This window comes from Microtus pennsylvanicus, chromosome 7 (genome assembly GCF_037038515.1).
Source record: "Microtus pennsylvanicus isolate mMicPen1 chromosome 7, mMicPen1.hap1, whole genome shotgun sequence".
NCBI lineage: Eukaryota > Metazoa > Chordata > Mammalia > Rodentia > Cricetidae > Microtus > Microtus pennsylvanicus.
The window spans coordinates 4,268,989-4,285,162 of NC_134585.1; the positions used below are offsets into that span (position 1 = coordinate 4,268,989).

At 43.3% G+C, this 16,174-nt stretch overlaps 1 protein-coding gene across 3 annotated transcripts in view; it reads right to left on the reverse strand.

The window, feature by feature from the left end:
- The window catches only part of Ilrun (inflammation and lipid regulator with UBA-like and NBR1-like domains), a 68,430-nt gene that overhangs the window by 37,841 nt on the left and 14,415 nt on the right, over window positions 1-16,174 (reverse strand). For all 3 annotated transcript variants that reach the window (XM_075979668.1, XM_075979667.1, XM_075979666.1), the window contains exon 2: window positions 4,160-4,314. In XM_075979668.1, the coding sequence (XP_075835783.1) occupies window positions 4,160-4,314 (155 nt within the window). The remainder of the gene's footprint in view (window positions 1-4,159; window positions 4,315-16,174) is intronic.

Genomic DNA, 16,174 nt, shown 5'->3' on the forward strand with positions numbered 1-16,174 from the left:
AAATTAGTTATAAAGCAGCAATGAAAATAATTTTATGGTTGAGGTCACCCCAACATGAAGAACTGTATTAAAGGTCTCTGAAAGGAAGGTTGAGGACCACTGGTCTAGAGATCTGCTACTATTGTTTGGTTATCTCATATACATGAACAGGTTTTTCTAGAACAAAAGGATAACTCATATGTGCTTTATGATTTTGGAAATTAAGTTCCATATATGATTAAGGCAGTAATGCTCAATTATCACTGAATATCACATTTAAAATAAACAACAACAAAAAACCCACAACCCTGAATAATAACATCAGAAACATCAAAAGGAGGGGCTGAAGAGATGACCCAAAGGTTAAGAGCATTGCCCAGAGGTCCTGAGTTCAATTCCCAGCAACCACATGGTGGCTCACAGCCATTTTTATCGAGATCAAATGCCTTCTTCTGGCATAAATCCTGCCATCAAGTTGTACATGCTCACATTCTTAAAATAAATAAATAAATCTTGGAGGAAGGGAGGGAGGGAGGGAGGGAGGGAGGGAGGCAGGCAGGCAGGCAGGCAGGCAGGCAGGCCGGCCAAAAGGAAGTCATCCAGTAGCTCTAGAAAGCCTGGACATGGCCATAGCTCTGTGGCTATAGTTGTCTGGAGATGCAAGGAACACGCATATGTCACTGCAGAAGACAAACCCCTTGGAGGTTCCCCAATAATGCTGGTGTGTGGAGGCTGCTCCATGGAGACAGACAGAAGTTCCTTCCTATACCTGACAATGCTAAACTGTGATAAATGAGCCCAGGGAAATATCCTCTCTGTAACCAGACTGAAAAGAAGGGATAAAGTATTTCAACGATCTGAAGAAGAAAAACTCTCTCTCCTCTCCCCCCCCCCCGTGTGTGTGTGTGTGGTCACAGGACAATGCAATCCCAGTTACATGGTGAGACTGTCTCAAGAGGGAGGGAGAGAGGGAACAGTTGTTCTTTTTCAACTTCCTTTCAGACGTCTAGTTTCATTTTCATTTCTATGAAGCACAAAGCTCACAAACAGCTGTGCGCACACTCAAGCCGCTTTCATGTGACAACCACAGCTGAAACAGTCAATAGAGACTGCTGTCAACTGTAGTTAACCCTTGTGGTAAAAACTGAGAAACTGGAAGCTGCTAACAACAACAAAAAAATCTGTCTACTTACATTTTGTGTGTGTGTGTGTGTGTGTGTGTGTGTGTGTGTGTGTGTGCGCGCTCGCGCGTGCAGTGCTAGTGACTGAACCCAGGCCTTGTGCATTCAAGGTGAATTCTACCAGCCAAGCCACATGGGTCTTTCTTACATCTTTTTTAATAATAATTTATTTTTATTTTATGTACATTGATGTTTTGCCTGCAGGTGTGTCTGTGTGAGGGTGTTTGATCCCGTGGAACTGAAGCTACAGACAGGTGTGAGCTGCCATGTAGATGCTGGGAATTGAACCCAAGTTCTCTGGGAAGAAAAGACAGTGCTCTTAACTGCTAAGCCATCTACATAGCTAAATATCAAAGGACTGATTTCCAATTTATGACAGTTAAACCCTCTAGGGAAGTTACTGGACAGCTACATGCAGTTATTACATTATCTCATCCATTGTGTGCTAGTCTAGTACCTAAAACAAGAGGTGCCACGACAACTACTATGGATTTAACTCTCCCAGTAAACAATTTTCTCCAAAAGCAGGCGATGAATGACAGTCAGAGACTATCAATGGCAGGTGCCTCCCTACTTCTACGCCAATGCTGAGGAAGCAGTGCACACCGCGTCCTCTAACAACTCACCCCTTACTCAGTACCCGAGTCAATGGGAAGCATTCAACAACTAGCAAAAGAATGAACTTTTTTTTGTGCAGAGTACCTTGAAGAATAAAATTTCAAGCAATTGCTGTCACACTTTAAGAAGAATTCAGATACAAGAACTGACTTTAGACACAGAAGTGCTGAAAGCCAACAGTACTCAGCCCAACCGTGTTTTAGGTCAAGGTGAAAGGCAGCTTTGGAATTCTGACCTGTTACTTTAAACATCACAGACAACCTCCCCGACTTCCCATATCTGCAGAGCTATCTCCTCCTGAGTTAATGACAGACATCAGTTTTATAGAAAGTAAAATGGCTATTCTGTAACAAATCAAGTTTTGTTGTCTTGAAACACTACCTACCCCCCATCTTTCTGCCTTGCCTGATTCCCTTCCTCTCTCTATCCCTCCCTCTCTCACTTTCTCTTGCTCAGGCTGGCCTGGTATTCAACATCTTCCCATCTTCAGTTTTCCAAGTATTGGGATTAACACCACAGCCAGCTTCCTCAGCCTCTTAAATATAGCCTTGTAGCAGACTGTAGTAGACCACGTCTATAACCCAAACTAAGGAGGCTGAGGCAGGGAGATGGTATACTTGAAGCTAGTCTGCACTATAGAGTAAAACCCTATCTCAAAACAAAGCCCAAATAAATAGCTGGGCAGTAGGCCAAGGCAAGGCTATATATACATTAAGACCTTGTTTCAAAACAAATGAAAAGGTGGCTGGTGAGATGGCCGAGTGGGTAAAAGGTGCCTGTCCCAAGCCTGAAAACCAAGCTCAGTTCCCAGGCCACATAACGAAAGGAGAGAACTGACTCCACGTGTCTTGTGGCATTCGTGCACACCCGTAACACAGAATTAAGTGAAATAAAAGCGTATTATTTGTTGGTGGTGATAGCTCGCGCCTTTGATCCCAATATTCAGAGGCTGAGGTAGGCTGATCTCTTTGAGTTCTTGGCCAGCCTGGTCTACACTGAGAAACTCTGCCTTAAGGTGGGAGGGCATGAACCAACAGAAAACCACATGTATGTTTGACAACATTTTTAGTGTATAATGTTAAGTTTGCCTAATTCTGAGAAGAAACATGAAGGTGAACTAGAGAGATGTCTGTGATTTAAAACAGGTAAATTTCAAGGTGAAATAGAAATTAAGCAAAACAAAAATCAAAACAAAACCCAAAGCAAACCTTGGCTGAGAATTTAAAGAAAAAACAAAAACCAGAAAGCGTGAGCATTTTCCTGTGTCACAAAAGCCTCCAACAGTATACTGCTGTGACCACCGGGAAGCCAGGGCTCACAGAACACACAAAATAGGGATTAGCCAGAGCTGCCCCATCACAATGAACTAAACTACAAAGAACTAAAAAGGAAACCGAGTCCAAAAAAGTAATTTTGAAAAGTCTGCTTGGGTCCCCTAAGTCACTTTATGTCACCTCACATCAAATCACACACTCGCCTCAGCTGAGTGCCACTCTCTGCCTAGCACTCCACAGCTCAGGCTCTCTCTTCACTACTAAGTAAGTTAAAGCATCTTCAGCTGGGAAGCAGAAATCTCCACTAGATGGGATAGAAATAAGAACTCAAAGAAGTTAACAAGCAACAGGTAGTAAGAGACACTGAATCTACCATACCATAACCAGGTCCACTGTCAAAGAACTATGATCAACTTACGCACCAACAAGTCAAAATGTGCTTACTCGGTCACCTTTCAGTGTTCATGCTTGCCTGAGACTGGGTTTCACTATGTAGTTCTGGTTGATCTGGATTTCATTACATAGCCCAGACTGGCCCCAAACTTGCAGCGATCCTCTAGCCTCTGCCCCAGAGTGCTGGGATTATACCTGTGCCACTGTGCTAAATTACAATGTGTCTTATTAAAATGACTCTTCTGAACAAAATCCCACACTCTTCACCCCATTTTTCAAAGTGGTTTTAATACCTCATAGACATCCCAGTGCAATTTCTGAGAGTCCTGTGGCTGCACAGGAATGAACTTCAAGGAGCCAATGACGAGAGTTCTTCTAACTAACCTGCACTAGTCAAGGAGGCACCTTCTCTGGCTGCTGAGGAGGATGAGTATTCATGAGATTGGAAGTGGAAGAACAGAGAACTCCAGGTGGAGACAATACTACATACAAGCCTAGTTTCTAGCAGCAAATGAGTATTAGACTGTGTCTGGATGTAGAAATAGACTAAGCTTCTTTCTATTCTAAGAAGGTTCACTGGTGTCTGGCCGTTGTCAGTGTAAGAAAATACTACATACTGTGTACAAGAAAAAACTCAGAACACTGTAGTCATTCCATTCACATTCTATTTTAAAAAAAAAACAATTAGCATAGAAATTCCCATTATACACTTACCAGAATTCTGGATCCGCCATGTTTTTATAAACTGAGTATCAGGAGGTATAGATTCCCCTTCTCCTATGGTGACGTCTTCAACAAAGGACATAGAGGGCACACTGATATTTGGGCTCTCAAAGTCATAGTAAGCGCCAATTGCTGCTTGTAAGTTCCTATAGATAAAAAGACAAAAGACTTCAGTCTTGTCGAAAGGATATTTAAATGGGCTGTCAAAACAAAGGAAAACCCTTTCTAAGGGTTGACCCCAGAGCCCAAGGCTCTTACCATCCAAGCCTTCACTCATCACTGTTGAGAAACAATGGAAAATCAGGACCAACATGTGATGTGGGATTCCCCTCTTTATACGTTCCTATCTGTGAATATGTTTCATTACCATTGGTTAATAAAGGAGCAGCCTGAAGATCAGAAAGTAAAACATCCTCACTGGTCAGCCTTGTAGACCTCAGGCAGTGGTGACACACACCTTTAATCCCAGCAGTCACAGCCAAAGAAACTGAGTGGAAGTGGTGCACACCTTTAATCCCGGCCCTAGAGGGGAATATAAAATGGGAGGAAACAGCTCCTACACACAGTCTCATTCTGAGACTCCTGGAGGCTGAATGCCATTTTGGACTAAGGTGGAGGTAAGAGCCAATGGCTGGCTGTTTTGCTTTTCTGACCTTCAGGTTGTACCCCAATGTCTGTCTCTGGGTTTTTATTAATCGTGCTACACCATAATACTCATGTGTCACCTTCCCCTGAAGGTACTCCACAGAGGTTATCAGACCACTATTGCTGTGGTGGAATATTACTTTGAACTAGGCAAAGATGTGTAAAATGCCTTTTATTTATTTATTTGAGAGAGTTTATCTGTGTAGCTTTGGAGCCTGTCCTGGAACTAGCTCTGTAAACCAGGGTAGCCTCAAACTCACAGAGATCCACCTGCCTCTGCCTCCTGAGTGCTGGGATTAAAGGCGTGCGCCACCACCTTCTTTCTGGCTTGTGTTACATTTTTCATGCTGCACTTGTTCAATAATGCAAAGATGTGTTGCTGTGCCTGCTTAAGGCGCCTGACTGATCTAATAAAAAGCTAGGCAGTAGAGGAATAGGTGGGATTGGTGGGCAGACAGAATAAGTAGGAGAAATCTAGGCTCAAGATGAGAGAAGAGAACGAAGGAGAAAGAAAGGGAGACGCCCAGGACCGGCTAGCCAGCCAGCTAGAAACAGAGGAAGCAGGAAAGTAGAATATACAGAATGAGAGAAAAGTAAAAAGCCATAGGCAAAATGTAGATGAGAGAAACAGGTTAAATTAAGTTTTAAGTGCTAATGGGACAAGCATAAGATAAGGCTGAGTATTCATAACTAATATTAAGTCTCCATGTCATGATTTGGGTGCTGGTTGGTGGCCCAAAAGCCTGCTACTGCTACAGCTCTAGTCATGCATGTATAGGTGCGGGTGTGTGCATGCCATGGTGCACATGTAGCAATCAGAAAGAGCCTGTGGGAGTCAGTTTTCTCGCTCAACCATGTGATTCCTGGGGATCGGACTCCAGTCATAAGGCTTGGTGGCAAACGTCCCTATCCACTGAGCCATCTGGATGGCCTAGTTCCACTTTTAAAGCACTCTATTGACTTAGTTTTTTGGAAAAGCAATCCATGCATATGATACAAAATCTGCAACATAAAACATGCTACCTCTTCCCTCAACATCTGTATACCAGGACAGTGTTTCTCCCAGTGTCCACATGCACACAATGCAGAGACAGTGTGGGTTCTTTCTTCCCACGGTAGACAGCATCATACACTGCTCTTGCTTTATTACCTTGACGCTGGGTCTTGAAAGTATTTCAGTGATGAGTAGTCTCATGGTCTATTGTAGCTGTAGTCATTAGCCAATCAACTACTAAGTGTTTCTAACCTTCAATTTTCCCACAGTTTAAGCATCTACCACCTTGTAAGCAAGCATATTATTGAACAAATCCCTTTATGTGATACTTCTCAGAGGATGATTTGTATTTTCATTATTGGATACAAACTTCCTTCAATAAAGATGTAGAACAAGGGCTGGAGAGATGGCTCAGCGGTTAAGAGTATTGCCTGCTCTTCCAAAGGTCCTGAGTTCAATTCCCAGCAACCATATGGTGGCTCACAACCATCAGTAATGGGGTCTGGTGCCCTCTTCTGGCCTGCAGGCATACACACAGAATATTGTATACATGATAAATAAATAAATTAATTAAAAAAAAAGATGTAGAACAATGCTCACACTACATGTATGACAGCATCTGCCTCCCTGCTCATTGATGGTCAGTGTTTCTTCACTGTGGTGAACTTCTGCCAACTTGTTAAGTAAAATATCTCACTGACATTTTAAAATGCTTTCCTCTTTGCTGCGTGTGATGGTGCAAGCCTATAAGCACCTGGGAGGATGCGGTAAGAGGATTACAGTTGGAAGCCAGTCTTAGCTAAATATGGAAACTGTTTTTTAAAAAACATTCTTAAAAGAAGTGATCAGCTGGGCAGTGGCAGTCAGAAGGCAGGGGCAGGCAGATCTCTGTGAGGCCAGCCTAGTCTACAAAGCTGGTTCCAGGACAGTCAAGGCTACACAAAGAAACCCAATCTTGGAAAACCAAAGATAAGTAATTAAGTAAATAAATAAATGAGAAAAGACTACTTTTTTACATGTTTAAGAGCTTGGTAGTGTGGGTTGAGGTGCTGGAGAAGGGGGTCAGTGATTAAGAGCACTTCTTGCTCTTAGAGAACTGGGGTTCAATTCCCAGCAACCACATGGCAGCTCATGGTAACTCTAATTCCAAAGGATTTAACACCCTCTTCTGGGGGCTGGAGAGATGGCTCAGGGGTTAAGAGCACTGACTGCTCTTCCAAAGGTCCTGAGTTCAATTCCCAGCAACCACATGATGGCTCACAACCATCTATAATGGGGTCTGATGCCCTCTGCTGGCCTGCAGGCATACACACAGACAGAATATTGTATACACAATAAATAAATATTAAAAAAAAACACCCTCTTCTGACTTCTGAGGGCACTAGGTATGCATGTGATGCACATACAGACATAAGGGCAAAACATTCTTACACATAAAATAATCTTTAAATTTTAATAAGAGCTATTTGTGGGTCTGAAGAGATCAAAGGCACTTCTGGAATGATATTAAGGGATTCTTGTTTATCACCAGTTCTCATAGAAAACAGACCAACCTATAACCCAACTGTGAGGCAGTGAGCTCTTTTTACCATTTACAAAAACAGCAGGAAACAAGCTTGACAGTCCACAACTGCACAACGTACACCTAGGAAAAGCAAATACTTTCTAGCTAGGGCCTCTGTGACTGCTTCTCCAGGTGTTTGCAGCTTCCAGAAAGGTAGGCTATACTTAGAGCAAGCATCATGTGATGGTGGCCATACTAACCAGCTGCATGTCTGTCCTGTGCGTCTGGAGCAGAGTTGGGCCAGGGGCCAGTCTACACCTGCCCACTCTACTGCTGCATACCAGGCAGTTTCCTTTGTAGATAACATGAGCAAAGCCATGAATATGTGACTTGCTAAAGCTGAGGTGGAGCACACAGACTCAGAAGCACACAGCAATCAGTCCTACCCTTACGGGACTGAAGATAAAGTGAAAGAAAATTACACTTAGTTTTCACTTCGCTCATCTGAAACATTTTATATAAGCTGTGTCCTTTGTTTTATAAAGATTGATTTCCTGCCTCACTCTCCTATAAGCGACCTGCATTGTCTTCTGCTATAGAATCCAACTGGGAGGGATAAAGTCTTGCACAGCGAAGACAAACAGCAACTCTCACTGTAGTTTGTGTATCTCACCCTGAGTATGCCATCAGGTCAGGTCTCCCTGAACTGGGGAAGAACAAGCCAGGCCACGCTACTTACTAGGCAGAAGAAACTCCCCTTTGTCAAGCCCCTCCCATGCATCCTAATTCATTGCTCAGCCATACCTGCTTGGTAAAGGTAATTTAGCCAGAAAAAGACCAAAGACCTCATAAAGCTCAAGTGACAGAGGAAATGATTTCCCAGAGACAGGTCACCAAACATGGCTGCACATCTATCTCCTCAGGGTTCCAGTCACAGATTAGTGCCCTGGGCTTGGGCAGATCCAGAGCAAGGCCAGATCAAACTGGAACTGTTCAGTGCCAGCCTGTCTCCAAACAGCATACTCTGCTGTGGCCATGGGAAAGGAAGAGCACTGGCTTCCTCAGTGCTTCCAGACAGAAACAGCCTTCAATAACGATAAATAAAACAGCACAGGGCCCAAGAACAGTTTGAAGGGTCCAACGCTGTACAGATCCTTAACCACATACATCAGATGACTAAAGAGTTACACTGCAATGTCACTATCACAAAAAAGAAAGAAAAAAGAAAAAAAGAAAACTTTTTGTTGTTGTTGTTGTTTTGAGACAGGATCTCACTATATAGCCTTGGCTGTTCTGGAATTCAGTTAAGTAGACCAGGCTGATATCAAACTCAGAGAAACACTTGCCTTAGTCCCAAGCACTGGGATTTAAAAATGTGCTACCATGTCTGACAAAAAAAAAAAAAAAACTTTATAAGTGTTGTGGAATAATCTTTTCGCACACTGTGAAGATCTGTTTAATAAAAAGCTGAGCAGCCAACAGGTAGGCAGGATTTTGGGGACACAGAAGACGCTAGGAACAAGGGAAGAGACACAGAGTCACACAGCCAGATGAAGAAGAAACAGTATGGGCAGTACAGAGTAAAGGTAATAAAGCCATCAGACAAAAAGTAGATTGATAAGAATGGGTTCATATAAGTTGTAAGAGCTGGTCAGTAACAAGCCTAAGCCACTGACCAAGCGTTTATAATTAATAATCTGTGTGTTGTGATTTGGGAGCAGGCAGGAGAGACAAATGTCACAAGGCAAGGTGCTATTTGAAGGCAGATTTTAAAAAACCTTTAAAAAACCATAATATCCCAGCACTTGGGAGGCAGAGGCAGGCGGATCTCTGTAAGTTCGAGGCCATACTGGTCTACAAAGGGAGTTCCAGGACAGGCTCCAAAGCTACAGAGAAACCCTGTCTCGAAAAACCAAAAATAAATAAATAAATAAATATAAAAATAAAAAACCATAATAAACATGAAATAAAAAGGCACCCTGGTCCATAGGGCACGTGGGACCTGTAGGAAATGGAGACAGCATCAGAAGCTAGAAAGGGCCAGCCTTCATTATACATCATGTTCAAGATCAGCCTGGGCTGCATGGACTGTTATGTGAACTCTTACTCTTCTGGCTTTCTGGGGGCCACCACCCAGCTCCCAGGTGAATCACACATGGAGGCTTATTCTTAGTTATGAATGTCCGGCCTTAGTTCGGCTTGTTTCGTGTCAGCTTTTCTAAACCTATATTGACCCAAGTACCTTATGCCTCTGGGCTTTTATCTTTCTCTAGGTCTGTATACCTTCCTTTGCTTCTTTCTCAGTGGCTTGTTGTGTAGCTGGGTGACTAGGTGGCTGGCCCCTGATGTCCTCCTCTCCTTTTTCTCCTGTTACTGCTCCTCATTCTTCGCCTCTTTTCTCCTTTTATCCTCTCTGCCTGCCAGCCCCGCCTATCTGTGCTTCTGCCTTGCTATTGCCCGTTCACTTCTTTATTAGGACTATCAGGTGTTTTAGACAGGCAAAGAATCAGTTTCACAGTTAATCAAATGCAGCATAAACAAAACTGACACATCTGAAAATAATACTACCTGAGACCCTACCCACCTTCCATGAAAAGGGAACTTTAGATCTACTAAAGCAAGCAGAAACATCTAGCCAGACATGGTGTTAATACTTATAGTCACTATACTCAAAAGGTAGGATAACTGTCAGGCGTTTGGGGCCAGCCTGAGCTACTTTAGGCTACTAGCCTGCGGACTAGCTTGAGCCTAGTTCTCAGCATGAGACCCTGATCCCAAAGAAGGACAGAGGGTATGCACAGGACTGGAAAGATGGCTCACTGGGTAAAGGTGTTTTCTGACAGGCCTGACAACTTGAGTTCCATCACCAGAACCTGCACGGTGGGAAGGAGGACTTGACCCCCACCCCAAGTCCTCCTCAGCTTCCACAGGCAGTTATGGCTACCCTGTATCCACACAGGTGCACACAGTAAATGCTGGAGGGAGAAAAGAAAAAAATGTAAAGAATTTTTAAAATATTTGAATTGAGTTGAAGAAACAGTTTAAGGTAGAGTGCTCAATGTGCATGCAGCCCTAGATTTAACTCCCAGCAATAACAAACACCAAACCACTGAGCACCAAACAGATCCATTTCAATGACGTAATCTACAACTCTACAATCACAGAAGTGGCAGTGTCACCATGCTGTCACTGTGCTTTTATCCTTTATCCCCAGTCTGCCCTCTGCCCCCAGAAACACATGCCAAAGCACACTGTAACAGAAATGAAAATTACTCATCAGCAGACCTTCAAACAGAAACCACCCTGGGCTATGTGGCCACACCCCATGCTTGCTTCCACTGGAGCAGATGGGGAGTCTGAGGAGAGAATAGGACAGATGGCAGGAAGATGGAGAAGTGGAGCCCTAGCCGACAATGCCTGGGCGCTAAAGTAGGGATCTCAGAAGGAACCCCTCCACTCTAGACCAGGTTCAGGCTGCTGCTGACCTACAGAACTGTTCAAATGAATTCGCATATGAAGCCACACTGTTATACTAATCTACTGCAGTGCAAACGCTAATGCAAAGTCTGAGTGTGTTGCTGTGTATTCAGGGGCTCCCATCAAAAAGCAAGTAGTAGGACTAACAAAGACTGTATACTACTGACACGAGGCTGCTCTCTGCTGAGTCACTTCCACCACACACCTCTGCTTCCAAGAACTCCTATTTCCATCAAAACTCAATATTTAGACTAACTTCTTGTTTTGCTCCCTGGTTTTGCTTTCCTGAAATGCTTTACAATTGCTGTGCTTATGGTGATACAGTTTCTGGAAATGCTGAGGCACTGCCCCATGGGAGACATGAAAATGTGGAACACTGGGGCTGGAGAGATGGCTCAGCGGTTAAGAGCATCGCCTGCTCTTCCAGAGGTCCTGAGTTCAATTCCCAGCAACCACATGGTGGCTCACAACCATCTGTAATGAGGTCTGGTGCCCTCTTCTGGCCTGCAGGCATACACACAGACAGAACATTGTATACATAATAAATAAATAAATATTTAAAAAAGAAAATGTGGAACGTCCTAAGCACCCTGAGATGGTAGTAGAGAGCATAGCTCACAGTTTCCGTTTCTCATGAAAATCAGACAGTGTAAAATAGAGTTATAAGCCAGGCAATGGTGGCGCACACCTTTAATCCCAGCACTCAGGAGGCAGAAGCAGGTGATCTCTGTGAGTTTGAGGCCAGCCTGGTCTACAAGAGCTAGTTCCAGGATGGCCAGGGCTACACAGTGAAACCCTGTCTTGAAAAACAAAAAAAAAAAAAGTTATGTTAAGGTCAACCCTTAATTAATCAGAGTTTCTGATCCTAAGCCTGTAAAAAAAACCATTTTCTAATAAATATAAAAAACTTTCGGGTTCAGCCGGGCGATGGTGGCACACGCCTTTAATCCCAGCACTCGGGAGGCAGAGGCAGGCGGATCTCTGTGAGTTCGAGACCAGCCTGGTCTACAGAGCTAGTTTCAGGACAGGCTCCAAAGCCACAGAGAAACCCTGTCTCGAAAAAAAAAAAAAAACTTTCGGGTTCGATTTTTTTTTTAGTTGCCAAAAATTAACTGAACACACAGTCCATTCTATAATCTAGTTCTTATTGCTGTACAAATAGGGAATATAGTAAAGGAAGTTTTTGGTGTGGGAAGTCCCTCTGTATACGTGTTGCTTTTATTGATTAATAAATAAAATTGTTACGGCTGGTAGCTTAGTAAAATAGAGCAAGGCAGGAAAACTAAACTGAATGCTGGGAGAAAGAAGGTGGGGTTGAAGAGAAGCCATGGAGCCACCTACAGGAGACAGACACACCAGAACCTTGCCAGTAAGCCACAGCCACGTGGCACTACACAGATTAATAGAAATGGGTTAATTTAAGATGGAAGAGCTAGCCAATAAAAAGCTACAGCGAATAGGCCAAGCAGTGATTTAATTACCAGTTTCTGTGTAATTATTGGTTTATTTTTTGTTTTTTTTTGGGACAGGGTTTCTCTGTAGTTTTGGTGCCTGTCCTAGAACTACCTCTTGTAGACCAGACTGGCTGCGAACTCCACCTGTCTCTGCCTCCCAAGTGCTGGGATTAAAGTTGTGTGCCACCACCGCCCAGCAGATGAACTAAATTCTATAGAGCACTGGTTCTGAACCCTCAATACTGTGAACCCAACTATAAAATTATTTCATTGCTACTTCATGACTGTAATTCTGCTACAGTTATGAGTCATAACATAAATATCTAATATGCAATATATCCAGTTTGCAGTGCTCATGGAGGTCATGATCTACTGCCATAGAGTAATAAATTCAACCCAACCTTTACCAGACACTAACAAATTAGGACACAGGACACCCAACTCTGACCTCTTAACTCCACAGCAACTACATCTTCAAATGATGGAGGAAGGTCATTGGCTAATAAAGGAACTGCCTTGGCCCATTTTATTGGTTAGGACATAGGTAGGTGGAGTAAACAGAACAGAATGCCGGGAGGAAGAGGAAGTGAGCTCAGACTCGACAGCTCTCCTCTCCGGAGCAGACGCCTCAGATAGACGCCATGCTCCCTGCTCCAGGGAAGATGCACGCTATGAAGCTCCGACCCAGGATGGACTTAGGCTAGAATCTTCCTGGTAAGACCGGTGCTATACAGATGATAAGAAATGGGCTAGTCCAGGTGCGAGAGTTAGCCTAGAAGAGGCTAGGTAGAAATGAGCCAAGCAGTGTTTAAATGAATACAGTTTGTGTGTTGTTATTTCAGGGCAAAAGCTAGCCGAGCAGGCGGCTGGGGTGTTAGGGACGCAGCCCCGCCGCCGGTCCATATTACTACACCACAGCAACTACATCTTCAAGTACTAGGCTGAGGATAAATGATAGCTACAAAACAGGTACTTTTAAAAAACTATGTACAAGGGACTGACTGAAGAGATGGCTCAACAGTTGTGAGCACTGGCTGCTTCTGCAGAGGACCCAGGTTCAATTCCCAGCACCCACATGGCAGCTCACAACTGTCTGTAACTCCAGTTTCAGGGGATCTGATACCTTCACACCAATGCACATAAAATAAATAAATTTAATAAAAACTATATACATGCTGGGAGTAGCAGTACAGGTTTTTAATCCTAGCAATCAGGAGGCACAGGCAGGATCTCTATGAATTCGAGGCCAGCCTGGTTTTACATAGCAAGCTACAGACCAGCCAGGACTATATAAAAACTGTCAAAATACAAAAAGCAAAAACAATAAAAAATGCTACATAAAGAACTGGATAGATATCTCAGAAGTTAAGAGCACTTGTTGATTTTGCTAAGGACCCAAGCCCAATTCCCAGTATCCACAGTGTGTTCACCATCATCTGTAACTCCAGTCCCAAAGGCTCTAACACCCTCTTCTAGCTTCCTAGGGCACTGCATGCACATGGTGAACAGACACACATGCAGGCAAAACACCATAGGCAACCACAGGTAATGCCAGTTCCAGGGACCCTATACCTTCCTTCTGTCCTCCACAGCACGGACACACATGTGTACATGTCAACAAACACACAAATCGATAAAAAGCTACACTCTGCCGGGCGGTGGTGGCGCACGCCTTTAATCCCAGCACTCAGGAAGCAGAGGCAGGCGGATCTCTGTGAGTTCGAGACCAGCTTGGTCTACAAGAGCTAGTTCCAGGACAGGCTCCAAAACCACAGAGAAACCCTGTCTCGAAAAACCAAAAAAAAAAAAAAAGCTACACACTGGGGTCAGAATGGGTTAGAAGGTAGACACTTGTTGCCAACGGTGATGGCCTGAGTGTAATACATAAAACACATGTGGTGGAAGGAAAGAAACAGGTTGCACTGATTTCCACATGAGAGCCTTAATGCGCGTGCACACACGTGCACACACACACACACACAATTAAATGGAATAAAACAAAAATGTAAAACCTATATACTGAACCCAGAGAGGCAAACTGGATAAAGTACATGCCAACTCCAACCCTCTCAACCTGGATCCCACAGTAGAAGTACAGAACCAACTTCTGGAAAGTTGTCCCTGACCACCATAGGCACACTGTGGCATGCACCCCACCAATAGTAACATATTTTCCCCTAAAGATAAAAACTGGGGATATTATAACTCAGTGGATTCCATTCTCAGCACTGCAAGTGCAACAAAAAGCAGCCCCTGTACAGGCCTGCTATGCACAGACTTAACACCTTCCCACCCCAGGTAGCACACACTACAGATGACAAGCACCAAGGTTTCAGACACATCATCTGATTTTAGCATTTTCTATGCATTACAGAATAGCCTTTGAAAATTTATTATTATTCCTATTCTTATAATTTTGAGAAATGAACTTAATACTTGAACTCATTTCTGTAACTCAGATAGATAGACTTTAAACTGTGATCCAATTGCCCCAGCTGCACAGATGACCCCTGTAATCCTGCACACACAGGGCTGAAACAAGTGAAGCTATACCACTTTGAGGCCAGTCCAGGATACATAGTAAATTCCACGCCAGCCAAATACAAAAACAAACAAACAAACAAAAAACCCACACAAATGGTAGTAGTTGAAGCCTGTAAAGTCCCATCACTTAAGAGGTGGTGCACACCTTTAATCCCAGCATTTGGGAGGCAGAGGCAGACGGATCTCTTTGTAAGCCTGGTCTACAAAAGCTAGTTCCATACCTAAACACAATAAAAGCAATATACAGGGGGCTGGAGAGATGGCTCAGTGGTTAAGAGCATTGCCTGCTCTTCCTAAGGTACTGAGTTCAATTCCCGGCAACCACATGGTGGCTCACAACCATCTGTAATGAGGTCTGGTGCCCTCTTCTGGCCTGCAGACATACACACAGAATATTGTATACATAATAAATAAATATTAAAAATAAATAAATAAAAGCAATATACAGCAAGCCAACAGCCAACATCAAACTAAATGGAGAAAAACTCCCAGCGATCCGATTGAAATCAGGAGCAAGACAAGGTTGTCCATTCTCTCCATATCTATTCAATATAGTTAGTTCTTGAGGTCCTAGCTAGAGCAATAAGGCACCAAAAGATGATCAAGGGGGTACAAATCAGAAAAGAAGTCAAACTCTCACTATTTGCTGATGATATGATAGTTTACATAAGCGACCCTAAAAATTCTACCAAGGAACTTCTACAACTCATAAACACTTTCAATAATGTAGCAGGATACAAGATTAACTCAAAAAAGTCAGTAGTTCTCCTGTACACAGATGATAAAAGGGCTGGGAAAGAAATCAGAAAAACATCACCCTTCATAATAGCATAAAATATCTCAGAGTAACTCCAACCAAACAAGTGGAAGACTTGTATGACAAGAACTTTAAATCTTTGAAGAAAGAAATTGAAGAAAACACCAGAAAAATAGAAAGATCTCCCAAGCTCTTGGGTAGGTAGAACTAATGTAGTAAAAATAATAGCAATCTTACCAAAAGCAATCTACAGTCAAGGCAATGCCCATAAAAATCCCAGCAAAATTCTCAACTTCATATGGAAAAGCAAAAAATACAAAATAGCCAAAACAATCCTGTATAATCAAAGAACTTCTGGAGGCATCACAATCCCTAACTTCAAACTACAGAGTTACAGTACTGAAAATGGCCTGGTATTGGCATAAAAACAGACAGGACTCCCAAGGTCCCAATGAGGAACAGAAGGAGGGAGAACATGAGCAAAGAAGTCGGGACCACAAGGGGTGCACCCACCCACTGAGACAGTGGAGCTGATCCAGTATACTGGGAGCTCACCAAGGCCAGCTGGACTGTGACTGAAAAAGCATGGGTTAAAACTGGACTCTCTGAACATGGCAAACAATGAGGGCTG